Raw genomic sequence first — 18,640 nt, 5'->3', positions numbered from 1 at the left:
AATCAGCCTATTCGTCAATGTTGTCGTTCGACGCAATGTGGAACATATCCCAATCCACGTGATCGAAGCAGTCTTGAAGCGTGGAATCAGATTGGTCGGACCAGCGTTGAACAGACCTGAGCGCGGGAGCTTCCTGTTTTAGTTTCTGTTTGTAGGCTGGAAGCAACAAAATGGAGTCGTGGTCAGCTTTTCCGAAAGGAGGGCGGGGGAGGGCCTTATATGCGTCGCGGAAGTCAGTATATCAATGATCCAAGGTTTTACCAGCCCTGGTTGCACAATCGATATGCTGATAGAATTTAGGGAGTTTTGTTTTCAGATTAGCCTTGTTAAAATCCCCAGCTACGATGAATGCAGCCTCAGGGTGTGTGGTTTCCAGTTTACATAGAGTCAGATAGAGTTCGTTCAGGGCCATCGATGTGTCTGCTTGGGGGGGAATATATACGGCTGTGATTATAATCGAAGAGAATGTGAAACCCGTGCTCGGATTTCATCAACCTTGTTGTCAAGAGACTGGACATTGGCGAGTAGTATGCTAGGGAGTGGAGCGCGATGTGCCCGTCTCCGAAACCTGACCAGAAGACCGCTTCGTTTGTCCCTTTTACGGCGTCGTTGTTTAGGGTCGCCGGCTGGGATCAGATCCATTGTACTGGGTGGAAGGCAAAACACAGGATCCGCTTCGAGAGAGTCATATTCCTGGTCGTAATGATGGTCAGTTGACGTTGCTCTTATATTCAGTAGTTCCTCCCGACTGTATGTAATGAAACCTAAGATTACCTGGGGTACCAATGTAAGAAATAACACATAAAAAAAACAAAATACTGCATAGTTTCCTAGGAACGCGAAGCGAGGCGGCCATCTCTGTCGGCGCCGGAAGTGGGCAAATTTGAAAGAAAAAAAATGAAAAAGAGAGATGCTGCTTATAAACAGGGCAAGGTGACCGGGGACAAAAATATGGTTAAACAGTACAAATACGACCTAAACAAATAAAGTGACAAAGTAGAGGAGCAATTCAGCGGGTTGGACACAAGGCGAATGTGGCAGAGGCTCCTAACTATCACGGATTGCGAGAAGAAAAGCCAGCCACATCACGATCACCAACGCCAACCTACCGGAGGAGTTAAACACCTTTTTGTCACGATTCGAGCAAAATGACACTGAGCTGCCGAAGAGAGCCCCCAATGACAACATGGGCTACACATGTAAGTCATTCAAACGTGTTAACCCTCAAGGCTGCCGGCCCAGACAGCATCCCTAGCCGTGCCCTCAGAGCATGTGCAGACCAGTTGGCTGTTGTGTTCTGACATTTTCAACCTCTCCCTAGCTCCGGTTGCTATGCCAACCTGGGGTAAGAAACTGAACGACTACCAACCAGTAGCACTCACTTCCGTCAACATGAAGTGCTTTGAGAGGCTAGTCAAACCTACCGCCTTGACAGACCCACGGACGACGCAATTGCCATTGCACTGCACACTGCCCTTACCCACCTGGACAAAAGGAATGCATATGTGAGGATGCTGTTCATCGACTACAGCTCGGCTTACAATAACATAGTGCCCTATAAACTCAATACAAAGCGCACGGCCCTGGGTCTGAACGTCTCCCTATGCAACTCGGTCCTGGACTTCCTGACGGGCCGCCCCCAGGTTGTGACAGTACGCAACATTTCCTCCTTGACACTGATTCTCGACAAGGGGGCCCCACAAGGGTGCATCCTTAGTCCCCTCCTGTATTCCCTGTATACCCACGATTGCGTGGCCTCACACAGTTCCAACGTCATCATCAAGTTCGCTGACGACAGTAGTAGGCCTGATTACCAACAACAAGGCAATCTGATACCGTGGTGCCAGGTAAACAACCTCCCCCTTAATGTTAGCAAAACAAATATTGTGATTTTGGACATCAGGAGGAGCCAGGCTGGACACCCCCATCCTCATCAACAAGGCCACCGTGGAGACTGTCAATAACTTCAAATTCCTCGGCGTACACATCTCAGAGAAGATGAAATGGTCTAACCACACGGACAACGTGGTGAAGGCACGACAGCGACTCTTCACCCTCAGGATGCTGAAGAAATTCGGAGCACCATCGAGAGCATAAGCATACTGTCGGGCTGCATCACAGCCTGGTACGGAAACTTCACCACCACAGACCGCAAGGCTGTTCAGAGGGTGATACGTGCAGCCAAATGGGTGCACACTGCCTGCCCTCCAGGACACCTACAACACCAGGTGTCTCAGGAAGGCAAAGAAGATCATCAGGGACTCCCAGCCACCTAAGCCCTGCCCTGTTCTCCCCGCTTCAATTACTCAGATGTGGGCAGTACATGAGCATCATGGCAAAAACCGCAAGACTTTCTACCCTCAGACCTTCAAGCTGCTTCACTCCCCACACCCCTTCAATGGTCATGCTGCTCCCTCTATGGACACTCCCCCACCCCCCAACAGTCTTTACTCTGCCTCCACCCCAAAGATGTGTATTTATTCATCACTGCTACAGTTATGATGTATATAGTATTATTTATACATTGTTTTATTACCATTTACATCATTGTATTTCACTTAGTACTGCATGTTGGAGCCTAAGATGTTCACGGTACCCAGTAATCACACCTGCAACCCTGTACATGTGACTATTAAAACACACACACAGAGAAAGAGAGAGAAAGAGAGAGCGAGAGAGAGCGAGAGAGAAAAATGGGATACAGGTCAGATCAGACTGACCTCATAGGATTCTCCACATCATACCATGTTACACTAAAAAACGCTCCTACAATGTTTCCAAACGCTATCAGAACCCATTGTATGGAATGTTTTCTGTGTAGCTATGTGAGCCAACAGACTGACATTGTATCAGGCAGAAAAATCACAGCTGGAGACAATAAATCATTAAATCATCAATTGCATTGATTCGGGACATTTTACGTGTCGCGCAAAATAATATCTGCATTACACCAGATACCAGTGGTTTTACACTCCAAATCATGACCCCCTCCCCTTCAGAATAACGCTGCAATTGTCAGCTATACATTTGACACAATTTATGATGACTTATCTCCTATGGTTGTGTGAGTGGGGCAGGCAGATGTTATGGGAGTGGAGAGGGAGCCTCAGACTTTCCACTTCCAATGTGTGTGTGTGTGTGTGTCGGGTGGTAGGAAACCCAGCGCAGATTTAGAACACATTTCTGACTTCATGTCATAGCGCTGTTTCAGATGAGGTCAAATAGATGGGCAAATAGCAGCTTTAAGAAGCCATCAGCCGCTCCTGATTAAGTATAGGCTTTCTAAAGCAGGACAGCCATTGCACATTGGTTTTGGCTAATTAGTGGAGTGAAGGGTTCCTGGTTCTCGGTTCCTGGACTGGGCCAGAGCTGGGCCACGTCTTCAGTCCCAACCACATCGCGGGAACAGCAGGTATTAATAGCCCAATGATTGTTCTGGACATTTCAATTAAGGCCTGAAACAAGACCCAACATGGGACAGAACACGGCGTCTGGCGTGCGTGTGTTTGGTTTTCAGTAAGCTGGAGTGGGGGTTTCTGTTTGGAAGAGTCTGCAGAGGTCTTCATGGTAGAGAGGAAAGTTGAAGACAGAAAAACAATCTACCATCTTACCGTGATGTCATAGCATCCACAGAAGCGTCATCATCAGACTATTTGTTATTCTGACAAATTAGTCGAACACACACACACACACACACACACACACACACACACACACACACACACACACACACACACACACACACACACACACACTAACAGGGTCTATGATAGTGTCTGTGTACCGATCTGCAGACGAGAGGGAAAGGGGGAGAGAGAGAGAAAGGGGAAGAGAGAGAGAGAGAGAGAGAGAGAAAGGGGGGGGAAGGGAAGGCAAGAGAAAGACAGAGGGAAGGAGAGAGGGCACAATGAGTCACACTTGTTAGTGAGTGTCACAGTGTCAGGGATCGTGACAGAGTCCAGACGCTAGACACCAGCTGCAGTGTCTCGTAAATAGACTGTTGTCTCGCAGGCCCATTGGAGTGCATGCACGGATGCACGCAGGCACACACACACTCACTTCTTGTGCTCAAATCCAGTAAAAAAAGTGACAGTGTACTGCTTTGTGCTTAATTGAGAATCTAAGATCTGCCATGCCTAAAGGAGGAGAGGGGCTGGGGACAAGACCCGAACAGGTTCTCTCTTATTCAAGTCAATAGAGAGACATATCAAGATAATCAACTATCCATTAAAAAAACATGAGAAAAAGTGATCAAGTTCAGTCCTGGGCTGACGTTGAGACTAGCCCCAACATGTGTGTGTCTGTATCTCTGCATCTTTGTTAATGTGTGCCTCAGTATCTGTGTGTGTGCGTGTAATGGGGTATTCCCCCTCCTCCTCGCCCTGTGATAATGAGGAGGGTAATGCACTTCATCTTTCCCGTGGAGGGATAGAGAATGAGAGAGAGAGAGATAGAGAGAAAAAAAGAAAAAAAAGAAAAAGTGACAGAGATAGATAGAGAGGAGGAGAGAAGTCCTGCTGGAGGTTAGGGGTTAAACGTGCTTGGCCGTTCCTGCTGAGGCAGCGCTCTGTAAAGTGCAAGGTTTCATTGTACCAGATACAGAATGAAACTCCTGCCCATTAGTCACGGTAGTAACAGCAAAGATTCCTCACTGTGCTTAACTCCTTCTGCACCACAGCCCAACTACAGCCCAGATACAGGCAGGGATGGAACAATTACCCTGCACGTACTGGAACACAGCATACACACCAAATGTGCATGAGACTGAAAGCAAGGGCCGCTGGGCCGACAGAACACGGGATCAGATTCATCAACTTATCAAGAAGCAGTTACGAAGTGACATTTGAGTGGCCTTCTCTTTCTCTCCTCTCTTTGTTTCTCTTCTTCCTCAGTCTTCTTCTCCCTGGTGTTGAGCAACCCTCCCACGGCAGGCCAGGGCCAGGCTACAGTATACACCACACTCTCCCTCTGTGGCCTGGGAGGAGGTGAAGGCAAACAGACCCTTACCCCAGTTAGAGTTACTGTACGCGTCATCAGAGAGAGAGAGAGAGAGCGCCACAGTCAACCCCACCACAAGACACAGAGTGGCGCAATGACAAACAATGGAACAGACCCACAACGTAAACAAACTCACAACACAGACACGATTGTCATTGTGAAGAAAGGTGATTTAGGTTCATTATTCGACACAATTACACCCGCTCAGAGAGTTTGTGGTCTCAGTAGTCCAAATAATCTTATTGGATTCGTGTACTCAAAAATAAAAAAATAAAGCAATATTTACAGTGTGAAAAGAAGATACTGCTTATTACTGTACTCTTGCTGCTAACTTGTTTCTGACTTGTAATCCCCAAAGCTAGTAACAGGCTTGAATGGAATAGCGTCCTACTGAGGGTTCAACTCAGAAGAACAAGATGGCTTCCTTCCTCTCCACATCTACTTTCCTTCATCCACACTGATCTGTAACAACTAGACAAGTGAAAGCTAATACCCTTGAATACACACATGCATGCACAAACTCAAATACACAGTGTTTACAAGCACACACACAACCTCTTTCATAACCTCGGTGTTGTGTAGACATCTGCGTTGGCTCAGAGTCTCTCTCCAGACCATTTGTTTTGGTGCAAAAAAAATGCCATTTGATTCTAATTAGATCAAAATGTAGCATGAAATGAGTGGTGATCAGTGCAGAGGAGCAGAGCCCAGTGCTGTTTGTTTTCATTAGGCCACGTCTCATAGAGCAATACACTGACATTTCTATTCTAACTTTACAAAAAATCCAGCTAAGATATATTGTTTCTGGCCATACGTTGAAGAATAATAAAACAACATTATTTTACACCTTTATTTAACTAGGCAGGTCAGTTAAGAACAAATTCTTATTTTTCAATGACAGCCTAGGAACAGTTGGTTAATTGCCTTGTTCAGGGGCAGAACGACAGATTTTTTACTTTGTCAGCTCGGGGATTCGATCTTGCAACCTTCTGGTTACTAGTCCAACGCTCTAACCACTAGGCTACCCATCACTCGCTCATTACAAGTCCACTTACCATCAACAGCACTATCAGCCCCAGGTATTAATACTGACACGTGACAGAGACTAGTGAGTGAGGTGTACAGAGAGAGACTCACACCATGCATTCACCATCTACTTCCACACACTAGGGAAGAGACGGAGGACCTCTTACAGAACCAGGTTTGTCACACCGAAACACACACAGTGACAGTACACAGAGGTGTGTGAGGGGTTGGCAGTGGACGTGTGGTGGGGTGAGCCCTTACCCCGGTCTTGTCACAGAGGCGCAGGGTGTTGAAGGAGCCCACGGCAAACACCTCCCCATCCGGAGACCAGGACACCGAGGTCACAGGGTAGTCATGTGACGAGGACGTGTATAGCAGACGACCATAGCTGTCCCACACCTGAGAGAGGGGGAAGGAGGGAGATGACGGGAAGGAGGGGGAGAGAGCGAGAGAGAGGTGGGAGAAGGAACAGGGTCAATTACACAGTATTGCGACTGCGTGATACACACGTTATAACACAGGTCATCATTATTGGATCACTGGACACACTTCACCTTGTATTTACAGTCCTCTCCACTTGACAGTATCAGGTCATTCACAGAGTTCCAGTCCACCTTCAGAATGATCCCATCATGGGCCTTCCACTGGGGAGAGAAAGGGAGCGAGGGACGAGGGAGCAGAGAAAGAGCAGATGTTTATGCGAGAGCAGTGATATTCTCCATACCCAACCAATAAATTCAGGATCACACCTCAGTTAACCAGTCCCAGGCTCTTTCCCCACACCTGAGAGACAGAGGGAAGGAATGAGAGGAAAGGAAAGAGAGGGGGGGGGCGCAGGTCCATATCAATATACTACACGCTGAGCTGAAGGCTAATATGACTCAAGTTTTTTTTGTCAAGGACAAGCAGGAGAAGACTGCAGGGAGACAAGACAAAGCAAATACAGGGAGGAGAGCGTTCTTATCAGAAGGCGCCTAGTAGACAAGAAGAGAAAGAGCTATAGGTCGAGCGAGGTGCTCTCTCTGACAGCCTCCAAGTCTGCTCTGTGTTAATGTAACAGCTTGGACTTGGCTCTAATTGGAAACAGGGCAGAGCCTTCACAGGTCGCCACGGGTACGAGATCACACACACGACCCCGTCAGAGACCCCATTACATCTCTGTTAAAACACACACACTAACTCACACACCCCAACATTAGCCAAGTGACTTACTGACACATCCTGATGTGCTGCTTATTGTTCAGCATACTGAATGAGACTGGGAAAAATCGTCAGAATAGTCCCCTTCAAAAAAGTTGGACAGTCACACTTACAGTGCATTCAGAAAGTATTCAGACCTGACTTCCTCCACATTGTTACGCTACAGCCTTATTCTAAAATTGATTAAATCATTTCCCCCCTCCATCTACACAATACCCCATAATGGCAAAGAGAAAACAGGTTGTCATTTATGCAAATGTATTGAAACTAAAAAACAGAAATACCTTATTTACACAAGTATTCAGACCTTTGCTATGAGACTCGAAATTGAGCTCAGATGCATCCTGTTTCCATTGATCATCCTTGAGATGTTTCCACAACTTGATTGGAGTCCACCTGTGGTACATTCAATTGATTGGACATGATTTGGAAAGGCACACACTTGTCTATATAAGCGCATGTCAGATCAAAAAACAGGTCATGAGGTCGAAGGAATTGTCCGTAGAGTTCCAAGACAGGATTGTGTCGAGGCACAGACCTGGGGAAGGGTACCAAGAAATATCTGGAGCATTGAAGTTCTTCATTATTCTTAAATGGAAGAAATTTGGAACCACCAAGACTCTTCCTAGAGCTGGCTGCCCAGCCAAACTGAGCAATCGGGGGAGAAGGGCCTTGGTCAGGGAGGTGACCAGGAACACGATGGTCACTCTGACAGAGTTCCAGAGTTCCTCTGTGGAGATGGGAGAACCTTCTAGGACAACCATCGCTGCAACACTCCACCAATCAGGCCTTTCTGGCAGAGTGGCCAGATGGAAGCCACTCCTCAGTAAAAGGAACATGACAGCCCGCTTGGAGTTTGCCAAAAGGCACCTAAAGGACTCTCAGACCATGAGAAACCAGAATCTCAGGTCTGATGAAACCAAGATTGAACTCTTTGGCCTGAATGACAAGCGTCACGTCTGGAGGAAAGCTGGCACCATCCCTACGGTGAAACATGGTGGTGGCAGCATCATGCTGTGGGAATGTTTTTCAGCGGCAGGGACTGGGAGACTAGTCAGGATAGAGGGAAAGATGAACAGAGCAAAGTACAGAGAGATCCTTGATGAAAATCTGCTCAGACTGGGGCGAAGGTTCACCTTCCAACAGTACAACGACCCTAAGCACACAGCCAAGACAAAGCAAGAGTGACTTCGGGACAAGTCTCTGAACATCTCTGGAGAGACCTGATAAAAGCTGTGCAGCGAAACTCCCCATCCAACCTGACAAGCGCTTGAGAGGATCTGCAGAGAAGAATGATTGGAAACTCCTCAAATACAGGTGTGCCAAGCTTGTAGCATCATATCCAAGAAGACTCGAGGCTGTAATCGTTACCAAAGGTGCTTCAACAAAGTACTGAGTAAAGGCTCTGAATACTTATGTAAATGTGAATATGTATTTTCTTTTAAAATAAATTTTCAAAAAAATCTAAAAACCTGTTTTTTCTTGGTCATTATAGGGTATTGTGTGATGAGAAAAATAAAATAATGAGAAAAATAAAATAAAAATGTTACCTTTATTTAACTAGGCAAGTCAGTTAAGAACCAGTTCTTATTTACAATGACGGAACAGTGGGTTAACTGCCTTGTTCAGGGGCAGAACGACAGATTTTTACCTTGTCAGCTCGGGGATTCGATCCAGCAACCGTTCGGTAACTGGCCCAACGCTCTAACCACTAGGCAACCAGACGCCCCAATTTAATCCATTTTAGAATTAGAACGTAACAAAATGTGGAAAAAGTCAAAGGGTCTGAATACTTTCCGAAGGCACTGTAGGTCAATACTCATGAGATGTATCGACCAACAGATAACCAGAGGCACGTGCCATAAAAGGAGGACGAGAGGAGGAGTCAACTCAGTCATTGTCTCCTTTCTCCTCCTGCCATGTGAAGGTTATCACTACAACTCCTGATCTCCACCCCCCCCGCCTCCCAAACCCCTCTCTCTCCCACGACTCTGTCTCTCCCCAAAGGGAGCAGGGGGATGGGGTGAGGGGGTTTGGGGGTGGTTGTAGGGCTCAGAGTTGTGCAGGGGGTTTCTCCATACACTGCCAGCTGTTGCTCTGCTCAGGGGGAGGGGGGAGGGAGGTGCACACTAAACCCTCTGGTGTTTACTCAGGGTCCCAGGCACAATTCAGTGCCAAAAACAATAAACAAATGTACATGAACAAGAAGAATACTCACTGGAGTACGAGGTCTTCAAACCCCACACACACACTCACAGTACCTGTAGGAGCTTGGCGCTAGGTTGCAGGGGCTTGATTATCAGCAGTCTGCCTGACGTGTACAGGATCCTATCAGAGTCCGGGCCCCAGGCCACTGAGTACACAGGAGACCCTGAGAGAGAGACACACACAGCAGGAGGTGAGGAATCACACTGCTTAACAAATGTCCATGTGCTTAAACAATAACTTTTATAATACTATTTTCATAACACATCCATTAATATCAGAAAATTATGAAAACTGAAACTTGTTTAAGGCCGTTTCACAGTTGCATCTCCTTCTCAGACAGCGTGACATATAATAATTCTGTCAGTAGAAGATCCACTAGTTAGTTGACTCTGGTTTCATCAGAGCATTGATTAGCTATCACAGTTTACCTCGAGGCAGTCCTTATCAAAGAGGGAGAAGTGCCTGGTGTTCCTTACAAACACAGAGACACTGCAGCAGCTGGAGGAGATTGCATTTCTAATTTCCACACCACAGCAGTGTCATATTTACTCTTAAGGTTCACCTCGTACAGCCTGTAGGAATGGGATTTTGCGTGCAAAGCTTGCTGGAATCCTGCAGACCTGGCTGTGTATCACACCAAGACAGCTGAGCGTTAAGAGAAACCTGCCTAAACCGTGTGTGTGTGTGTGTGTGTGTGTGTGTGTGTGTGTGTGTGTGAGAAAGCGGCAGGCTGACATTTAACCCTGCTCCAGGTGCTTGTGGTTTCTCAAATGCCAAGAGGTCACATGACAATGAGAGACGGCTGAGACGAGTTCCCTCTGCCCTCCTCCTTCTCCGCCCCCCTCCTCCTCCTCTTCTACACCCGTGCTCTTCCTCCCCCACACAAATGGGACACGGTTACATCATCTCACTCAAGACTCACAACAACGGCCCCCAGCTGTACCCGTGACTCCTGCAGTGTGTGTGTGCATAAGGGGGCGCAGCACCTGCACAGATGCATCTGCAGTGTGGATGATGTGTCCACACCTGTTAGGAGACACCACCAGTTCCTCCATGCGCTCTACAAATCTGTACGTGCAACAGCGGCTGTGCCGCTCACTCCCTCTCAAGCCTGTCCAGTCAATGCCATGGTTCACAACAACACAGACAGACACATTAAATAGAGGACTGAGGGAGAATGTGCATCGTGTGGCGAAACTGCTCCTGCCTCTGCCCAGTTTTCTATGGAAGCAAAGAGCCCATTCATTCGGGAGAATGCATCCATGTCATCCGGATGGCCAGGTTTTACCATCAACGGCAACATTTTTTTGGGGGCCACTTCTGAGAAGATATTTCAAAATGGCACAATGAATCAATTAATAAGTAAACCATCTGTATGCGAGTACTGGTTAGAGAAATGGATCATTAGGAGTATTTTTTATGGATTTTAATAAAACTCCACTCCAATAAACCTTTGAAACTTTACGGTGCCTTTAATAAAAATGGAACTGGAGCATTGGCTGCATTTTCAACTGTATCCAGCAGCATTACACCCTAATAGTTCAACACACACACACACTTCTCTCTGTCTGCCAGATTGTCATCTTAAATCCTCCATGGTTATCATCTTAAATCATCTGGCTGGACTAAACACTGTTAACACAAAAGCCATCTTTCAGATCGTCGCATCGGCATCGTTTACAGCAGTTTTAAATACACAGAGAGACACACTGTACGCACACACACACACTGTAAAGACACTGTACACACACACACAAATCCCAACTGTGGAAGTAAATGTGAAATCCTAAAGATTGTCAAAACATGAGGCATATCATGTAGTGCTTCAAACTGTACTAGTCTTCTATATGTACTGTGACGACATTATCTAGGTTACTATATAACCACCATTCTCAGAGCTGTCTAATGGCAGCGCATCATGCCGCTTGTCTTCAACCAAAAGCTCAGTTTAAGTGGAGAAACCTTTGTGACACGGCACAGAGGGCTACCTGAATAAACATGAACAGTATTGTACCGCTCTGTGACAAGCCTTTCTCTTTTCATCAAATCCCTTTCGCTCTCTCTCTACATACCTCTCTCTCGCTCTCTCTCTTTCATCCAGTGAGGTGCCCTAAAAAGCAGAAGGGGCCTTAATGAACACTGCGGTCTGTGTGTGAGACTTTAATTGGTGGCTGTGTGTTGCCTTATGTTTACAAAATTTCCGCTAGCGCCGTCTCTCTCTCTGTAACTCACGTGGCTGTGTTCATGGGTTTGACCTCATTACAACTGTCCCTGGCCCGGCCCAAGCAGGTCCTCTGGCTGGGCACAGAGTGTGAGAGAGACCTACAAACGGCTTGAAAAAGCACCAGGCTGACACATTCACCCCCTATGATTAACACAGTGCATCCTCATTCACACATGGGAGGTGAATTTATTTTCCTCGAGTCAAGCCGAAGTCGGTAGCTGAAGTCCACACCCCTTCGTTGATGATTGGTCAACTGTAGGGATTCTTCAGTTATATGTTTGTTGTCATTCAACGAGATACGACTCGTTTTCATGCACATTTTTTCACTTGAGATATACTGCCACAAACATCTTAGTTAGATGTAAAAATGTGCGAATAAAATCTTCTTGGCATATACAGTACCAGTCAAAAGTTTGGACACACCTACTCATTCAAGGGTTTTTCTTTATTTTTACTATTTTCTACATTGTAGATCAATAGTGAAGACATCAAAACTATGAAATAACACATATAGAATTATGTAGTAACCAAAAAAAGTGTTAAACAAATCAAAATACATTTTGTATTTGAGATTCTTCAAAGTAGCCACCCTTTGCCTAGATGACAGCTTTGCACAGTCCTGGCATTCGCTCAATCAGCTTCACCTGGAATGCTTTTCCAACAGTCTTGAAGGAGTTCCCACATGTATTTTGATTTGTTTAACACTATTTTGGTTACTACATGATTCCATATGTGCTATTTCATAGTTTTGAATTCTTCACTATTATTCCACAATGTAGAAAATAGTCAAATAAAGAAAAACCCTGGAATGAGTAGGTGTGTCCAAACTTTTGACTGCACATAAAAATGAATTACAGATTTATTGAAGAAGTGTACACTGGCTATGACATCTCAAGAAGGACTAACAGAACTATTGCTGAATTTTGTAGTTTTTCAAGCGAAGGTCTTTTAAGGGAGTATGCGAGCACACTTGATCAGTTCAGCTAAGCGCCAGTCTAACAGAAGCATGCTGACAACACTGGGCTGGAAGATTACCGCACACACACATGCTCACATACACCTCTTCACACAGAGAGAGTGCAATGTTGTCGCTACACCGTGGAGCAACTGCACCACAAAAACTACAGGGCCCCATTCTGACAAAACAGGAAATTGTTAAAAAGGGACAATATTGGTGGCTGCATTTGTTTCAAAACAAAGTGTGGCTATGCACTGCGAGTCTGCTGCGCAAATTCGTTTTCAAATACAGTAAGTGCTGAGCTGAGTGGTTGAAAGAATAGTTTGAAACATTTTACCTTGCTGGGCCAAGGTGGACCTCAGCATGCCACTCTTAGACCAGATCTTGATCTGTCCATCCTCCCCAGCTGAGGAAACAACATCAACAATCTGAGTTACAACCTACGGCAGTTATAACAAACTTGTTACTGAGCAGCGGATTAAATTTTCTTGTGTGTGTTTATTACCCTGTGTCCCCCTCACCTGTGATGAGAGCGGTCCCGTCGTAGTTCCATCTCCCGGCTAATACAGCTCCTTTGTGGGCCTCCACACTCTTCTCAATACGGCCCATCTTAGAGGCCAGGTGGAACTTGCCTACAGACAGACAACAGAACAGACAGGTAGAAGTCCATTAGATATGAAGGAAATATACTGTATAAACTGTCTCTGCAGTTCTACATCTCACTTGAGGCAACAAACAGTCAAAAAGCATGATAAAAGCATAACACATGATGTCAGGAGAGTTCATAAATACAAAGAATATAGGCAATCGGCCACACACAGAAACAAACAAATAGAGATAAACATAAAGAACTGTAACCAATGGAGTCAGGTTCTCATACATAATGTATTTTGCTCCACTGTCCTGGTTGGTAGCAACCTTCTGAAGACACATTTCTTACACAAAACGGAAGAATGAAAGCGATGTCTCTATGCTGCTTAAATTAAACAGTTTCCTATCTGCTAGAGACGGGGAGCGATCAGGCATGGAGACAGTTATCAAAGACACTAGCCTACCATATACTTTGTGGCGGTGCGTATTAAAAAATACAGAATGTTCTATGTAATTTCTGGTTGCCTAAAACTGCAAATCAGCATGATGCTTCTCTCTCCAGTTTCTATATTTGGATGTCCTAACAAATGTGAATGTCGCAGACCCAGAAAAACAGGTAGTGTGTATACGACCATGGCTGCTGTATTAAAGGACACTCAGAATTAAAATAGGCTTTAAAAAATGTCATTTCTATTAAAGACCTGACTGTTAAACGCCACAGTCATACTGCTCACAGAATTTGCTCTGTCTGTCAGTACTACGAACCAAACCCATTTTTGACATATCGCCTCAGAGGCCCACGCAGCAAATGAGGTTGGAGAAAGCCACAAAAGTTACTATAGATTTTCCCCACACACCAAAGCTATACATCTGTGGTTTCTATTTAACCATTTCATAGCCATGTGAAATTTCACTGACATTAAAAACAGAAACAAGAAAAATGTGCCTTTACAAGCTGCAGTGGACTATTGTGCAATCCCCCCCCCAAAAAAAAAAATTTTTTTGAAGTTGCTGTGCGTTAGGATATAGGACTAGTACATTAAAAACATAAACACTGCCTCTCCATAAAGGAAACCAATGACTTGTTCTAAAAAGCAGTCAATTGTGATAATATTACCTATATGATGACTATAAATCATTATGTACCAGAAAGACAGATGCAAATGTTTTCATGACTACATGATCTGCCAGGGAAAATTGCTGCTTCAGTTTGTGGGTGTGTTTATGCAACCCTACACTGCCATTAACATTGTGACCACACGTCGCCTGCCATCGCCGTACATCTCCACTCTGTGTGTTTAAAGCTGATATAAACACAAGAGAACAACAGAGCCCTGTGCTATGAATCAGGTTTGAGGAGTTAGCGAGGTAAATTCTGTCAACTCGAGTTCAACTCGGGATAACCGGTACCACGAAAGTGGCTCACCTTTTAGACTGGTAAATTTCTATGGCAACGAATCCTTCAGAACTATCCTGTTGCAGGCATGCTAACTCCGGGCTAACTCCATTTACCCTGAATAATGTTTCTGAGCATTGAATTGAAGACCAATTAAATCAGATACCATCCCTCTCACAAAGCTTGTGACGGCGTCCTCTTCATTTGAGGAAGACGACTGATTAAATGTTATTCACCCCCCCCCAAAAAAAATATATTAACTGAAACTAAAGTACCTTTCACATTACACATTTAGTAGACCGCATTTGCTTTCCAAAATACATTTTTCACGTGATAGTATTTTGACAATTGAAACGCAAACTAACAGCCATTGCTAGTGTACCAATGAGTTTAACAGTCAAATTGCCAGGGTTAGAGGTTCCAAAACCTTTCTATGGATTATAACGCGTTATCGACTGTGCCGCAAAAGCATGCACAAGCGGCAGAGTCGATTTCCGCGTTTATAAACCCAGGGTCGTTACAGTATATACCCACAACACAACAAGCTGTTCCACAAACAAAAGGAGCGACAGGAGTCGGGAAAAGGTGCTTGTTCATTGATAAGCACATCAAAGACGGCATTAACGATAATAAAATAAAGATGGCACTTCGAAAAGCCTATTTCACACCAAAGCCTGCTGGATTTGCAAGATACTTCTTATATTTTAATTTCGGCACAAATTAAAATGTGGCACCGATTTGGGCATGGATCGATGTTTCAGCATTGCCTCAATGAAGAGATCGGCGTTTAACTAGCCACGTGCAACATGCATGCGCAGTTACACGCCTGCTACAGTATGCGGCAGGCAGACGGGCAATATCCACGGTTGTGGTACGAATGAAGCCTTAGAATAGAATGTGAATGTGCAGCTAACGGAAGCTTGCTTCGTAGTATACCACTCTGGTCAATGAGAGACATTTCACACAGACCATGCGGTTATGTACCTTGGGACTCCTATCCTCTATCACCTACCTAATTCAATATCAATCTGTCTTGTTGAATAATGTGAGAAATTAACATTGCTTTAAAATGCAACATTTATTTTCTATTTTAGCGGTGCCAAACACGTGTTTCATATAGCGCTTTTAGGTATGAAAAGTGCTTCATAAATAAAGTTATCGAAACGAATTATCAAAGCATGTTACGAGAAAATCTCTTATTATTCCTCATTATTGGGCCCTTTGGTGACTTGCCATCAGTGCTGGTGAGCACAAAGATCTCAGCCTGGGCCTGCTTCTTGCCTCCCACCGTCTTGGGGAACCAGTGCAGGTCGATGGGGAAGAGGTCCTCCTGCAGCTTCACCACCAGGCTGGTCTCACTGGTCAGCAGGTTCCATCTCAGGATCTGGTGGTCCTCACTGCATGAGTACAGCTCGTCTGCAGTGGTCCAGCCCACACAGCTCACAAGCTCTTTATGTGTCCAGGTGTTAAGGAGGACAATGGTTAGGTGGAAATAGATCAGCGGTTGCTGCAAAATATCTAAATTACTTGAACCAGGTGTGTTAGCGTTAAACTGGAACAAACGTTCTCACACCCTGTAGCCTAACTCTCTGGGTCCAGGGTTGGTGACTGCAACAGACTCAAACACAGTGGTTGCTTTTCAGGTGAATTAATCAACACAGATCCTGTATACACCTTTCTTTGTATTTAGGTAGGGGAGATCCACACACAGGTCTGATAGCAATTAGCATATAAAAACATTTTCACCTACATACAGGTTGCAATAAGCATGCCTTTAGTAAGGTGCCAGGCAGACCTGGGTTATCTGTGCTTGATTGAGCTTAGCGGGCTTAATGGACCATTCAAATAGTCCCAAAACTGCAAACCCAGCCCATCTGCCACTCTGGACACTCAAAATATTTAAAAGTTTTCAAATAGTATTTGAACCCAGGTCTGGTGGTGCAAGGTGCACTGAATATCATATTTGTCTCAGGCGGCCTTGGCTTTGGTCCATGACGTTAGAGCAAGTTGGAGGAACGGACACTAACCCCCTAGACCAGAGCAAAGGAGGTCAAGTATGTTATTAGAGGCACAACTTATTAATAGATTTTTCATTAATGATTGCTGACTGTCCATATTTTTTTTAAACAGAAAAAACGAACAATCAGGTCAAAGCACTGTTGTAGTATCGTTCTATCTTTCACACAATTCAAAAGGATATGTTTTGGTTCCTTGAGTAATGATGTCTTTAATCTCATTGTGGTGGCTAATGTGAAGTCTTCAGAAAATAGGTACTAGGCACTCACTGTAAACAGAAGGGTTGTCATCGATCATTCAAATTGGACATAAGAGTTAGTTACCAAACAGACTGTATTAGCTTGCTATACAATTAGCAAAGAGAGTAGCTAAGTAGCTAGCTATTCATAGCTAACGGTACTCACGTTTACTAGTAAAAATTTAAAAAACACAGTTGTCTAGTTAGCTAAGTTATGCCTGCATATGTTTTATTTGGAGTGCAGAAGCCATATCGCTAGCAATGACAGTGTATGGCAACTACTAGGTAGTTGATAGTTACTGACTAGCTGCTACGCTAGCTAAATTAGCTACCTCTCTAGTCAAACAAGCGTCCGTCGTTGCTACGGTACCTTCACTGTAGCTAACGTGCTGAGTCTTCACGGTTATCACACTTGATAGCAGACAACTAATCATGTCCAGTTGCCATAGTAGCTCCACCGCTAATAGTTAATGCATATAATGTTATATATTCCTCAACAATTATACTAATCGACATAACCAGAAAAATACACTGATAGCTATGCAGCTAGCAAGCAATGGTCTGAAACGTAAGCAGAGATACTCATTTTCTAATTTCGATGACGTACCAGGGCTGTGTGAATTACTATCGCGAGAGTTCCTTGGCAACAAACTCTAGAGACCTCTAGAGATTCTAACACTTACGTTGCTAGGTCTTGATGTCATGTTACAAATGAATAATTTGTTGAAGTATTGTTTAATACTTGTTTCTGATTGACTTGGAGGGCATTCTAGAGCGTGCATTGTTTCCCTATAATGGACGGTATAATTCAATGGCTATGAAATTAATTCTTACATTTCTACGGGTGCGTTCGTAAATTGCCTCTAGTGTGTCTGAGTGACTTCTGAGCGTTGTCAGATTGTCCGTTCGTAAATTCAAAGCGTTGGCCGAGGAGTAGGGTTGATCCGAGAGTTCTGATCTCACAACGGCAGTCAAGCGCCCAAGCCAACTGGCTAAAGTTGACTAGCTTGCTAGCTACTTCCAGACACAAATGAGAGAACACCTCACTCTGGCCACATTACTCGCCCTAGCAGGGCTAGTTAGGCTGTTTTCATGTTATCTAGAGCGTTAGTGACTGTAACTGTGCTGCTAGCAACAATTTAATTCATTTTTTGGCCAACATTTACTGACACCTGTCATATTCAACGGGTGTTGCACGTTCGTAAATTATTCAGTTATTCTGCGCTCTGGCACACAAACGAGATTGCTCTGAAATCCGAGTAGATTGCCAAAATAAATTTACCAATGTTTGAGCTGCTTTTAAAAGCAAAAGTCGAATTGAAAACATTATTGCCATTGTTTAATTCGATTTTCAAAATAGCAAGCTAGGACTGATGGTTTGGTTAGCTGAACTAGCAAATCTGTGTTAAATTATAGCCGTGGTATAATAAACTCGGGGCTTTAACTCTCTTATGAGTTCTCTGGAAAATAATGCAACTCCGTGGAAGGTTAGTGCCACTCCGCTATTGCTTCGTGGCACACACCTTCCACCTAGTGCATTATTTTCCATAGAACGCATAGCCCCTTGTTTATTACCCCTTACATATTTTCGACTATTCAACCAATACAATCCAAATACAAAATAATACATTTACCAGTACTGTAAACAACACCCTTCCGTCGTCACTAGGCAACAGTGCCCAAACGTCACAGGCGCATTCTATTTAAAAAAAATGTTTTATGAAAATATCCCAAATCATTACCAAAATATTACTTATATTCTTCACAATGTTAACTTGAATGCAA

At 44.5% G+C, this 18,640-nt stretch overlaps 1 protein-coding gene across 3 annotated transcripts in view; it reads right to left on the bottom strand.

Moving 5' to 3' along the window:
* Nucleotides 1-18,593, bottom strand: part of ift80 (intraflagellar transport 80 homolog (Chlamydomonas)) — a 77,341-nt gene extending 58,748 nt beyond the window's left edge. The window contains exons 1-8 of one of the 3 annotated variants that reach the window (XM_038961364.1): nt 18,490-18,593; nt 16,802-16,885; nt 15,835-16,056; nt 13,136-13,246; nt 12,952-13,020; nt 9,486-9,595; nt 6,579-6,668; nt 6,286-6,423 (exon numbers count right to left, since the gene is read on the bottom strand). In XM_038961364.1, coding sequence (XP_038817292.1) covers nt 6,286-6,423; nt 6,579-6,668; nt 9,486-9,595; nt 12,952-13,020; nt 13,136-13,246; nt 15,835-16,056; nt 16,802-16,838 — 777 coding nt within the window. In that variant the 5' untranslated portion in view covers nt 16,839-16,885; nt 18,490-18,593. Of the gene's footprint in view, nt 1-6,285; nt 6,424-6,578; nt 6,669-9,485; nt 9,596-12,951; nt 13,021-13,135; nt 13,247-15,834; nt 16,057-16,801; nt 16,886-17,187; nt 17,448-18,489 lie in introns of those variants that run through there. The other 2 variants (XM_038961365.1, XM_038961363.1) reach the window with 2 other exon arrangements.
* Between the last annotated feature and the right edge of the window lie 47 nt (nt 18,594-18,640).

The sequence above is a fragment of the Salvelinus namaycush genome, chromosome 23 (assembly GCF_016432855.1).
Source record: "Salvelinus namaycush isolate Seneca chromosome 23, SaNama_1.0, whole genome shotgun sequence".
In the NCBI taxonomy this organism is placed as follows: domain Eukaryota; kingdom Metazoa; phylum Chordata; class Actinopteri; order Salmoniformes; family Salmonidae; genus Salvelinus; species Salvelinus namaycush.
Note: the sequence above shows the minus strand (reverse complement) of the source record. Positions and strands in the feature narration are given on the sequence as shown.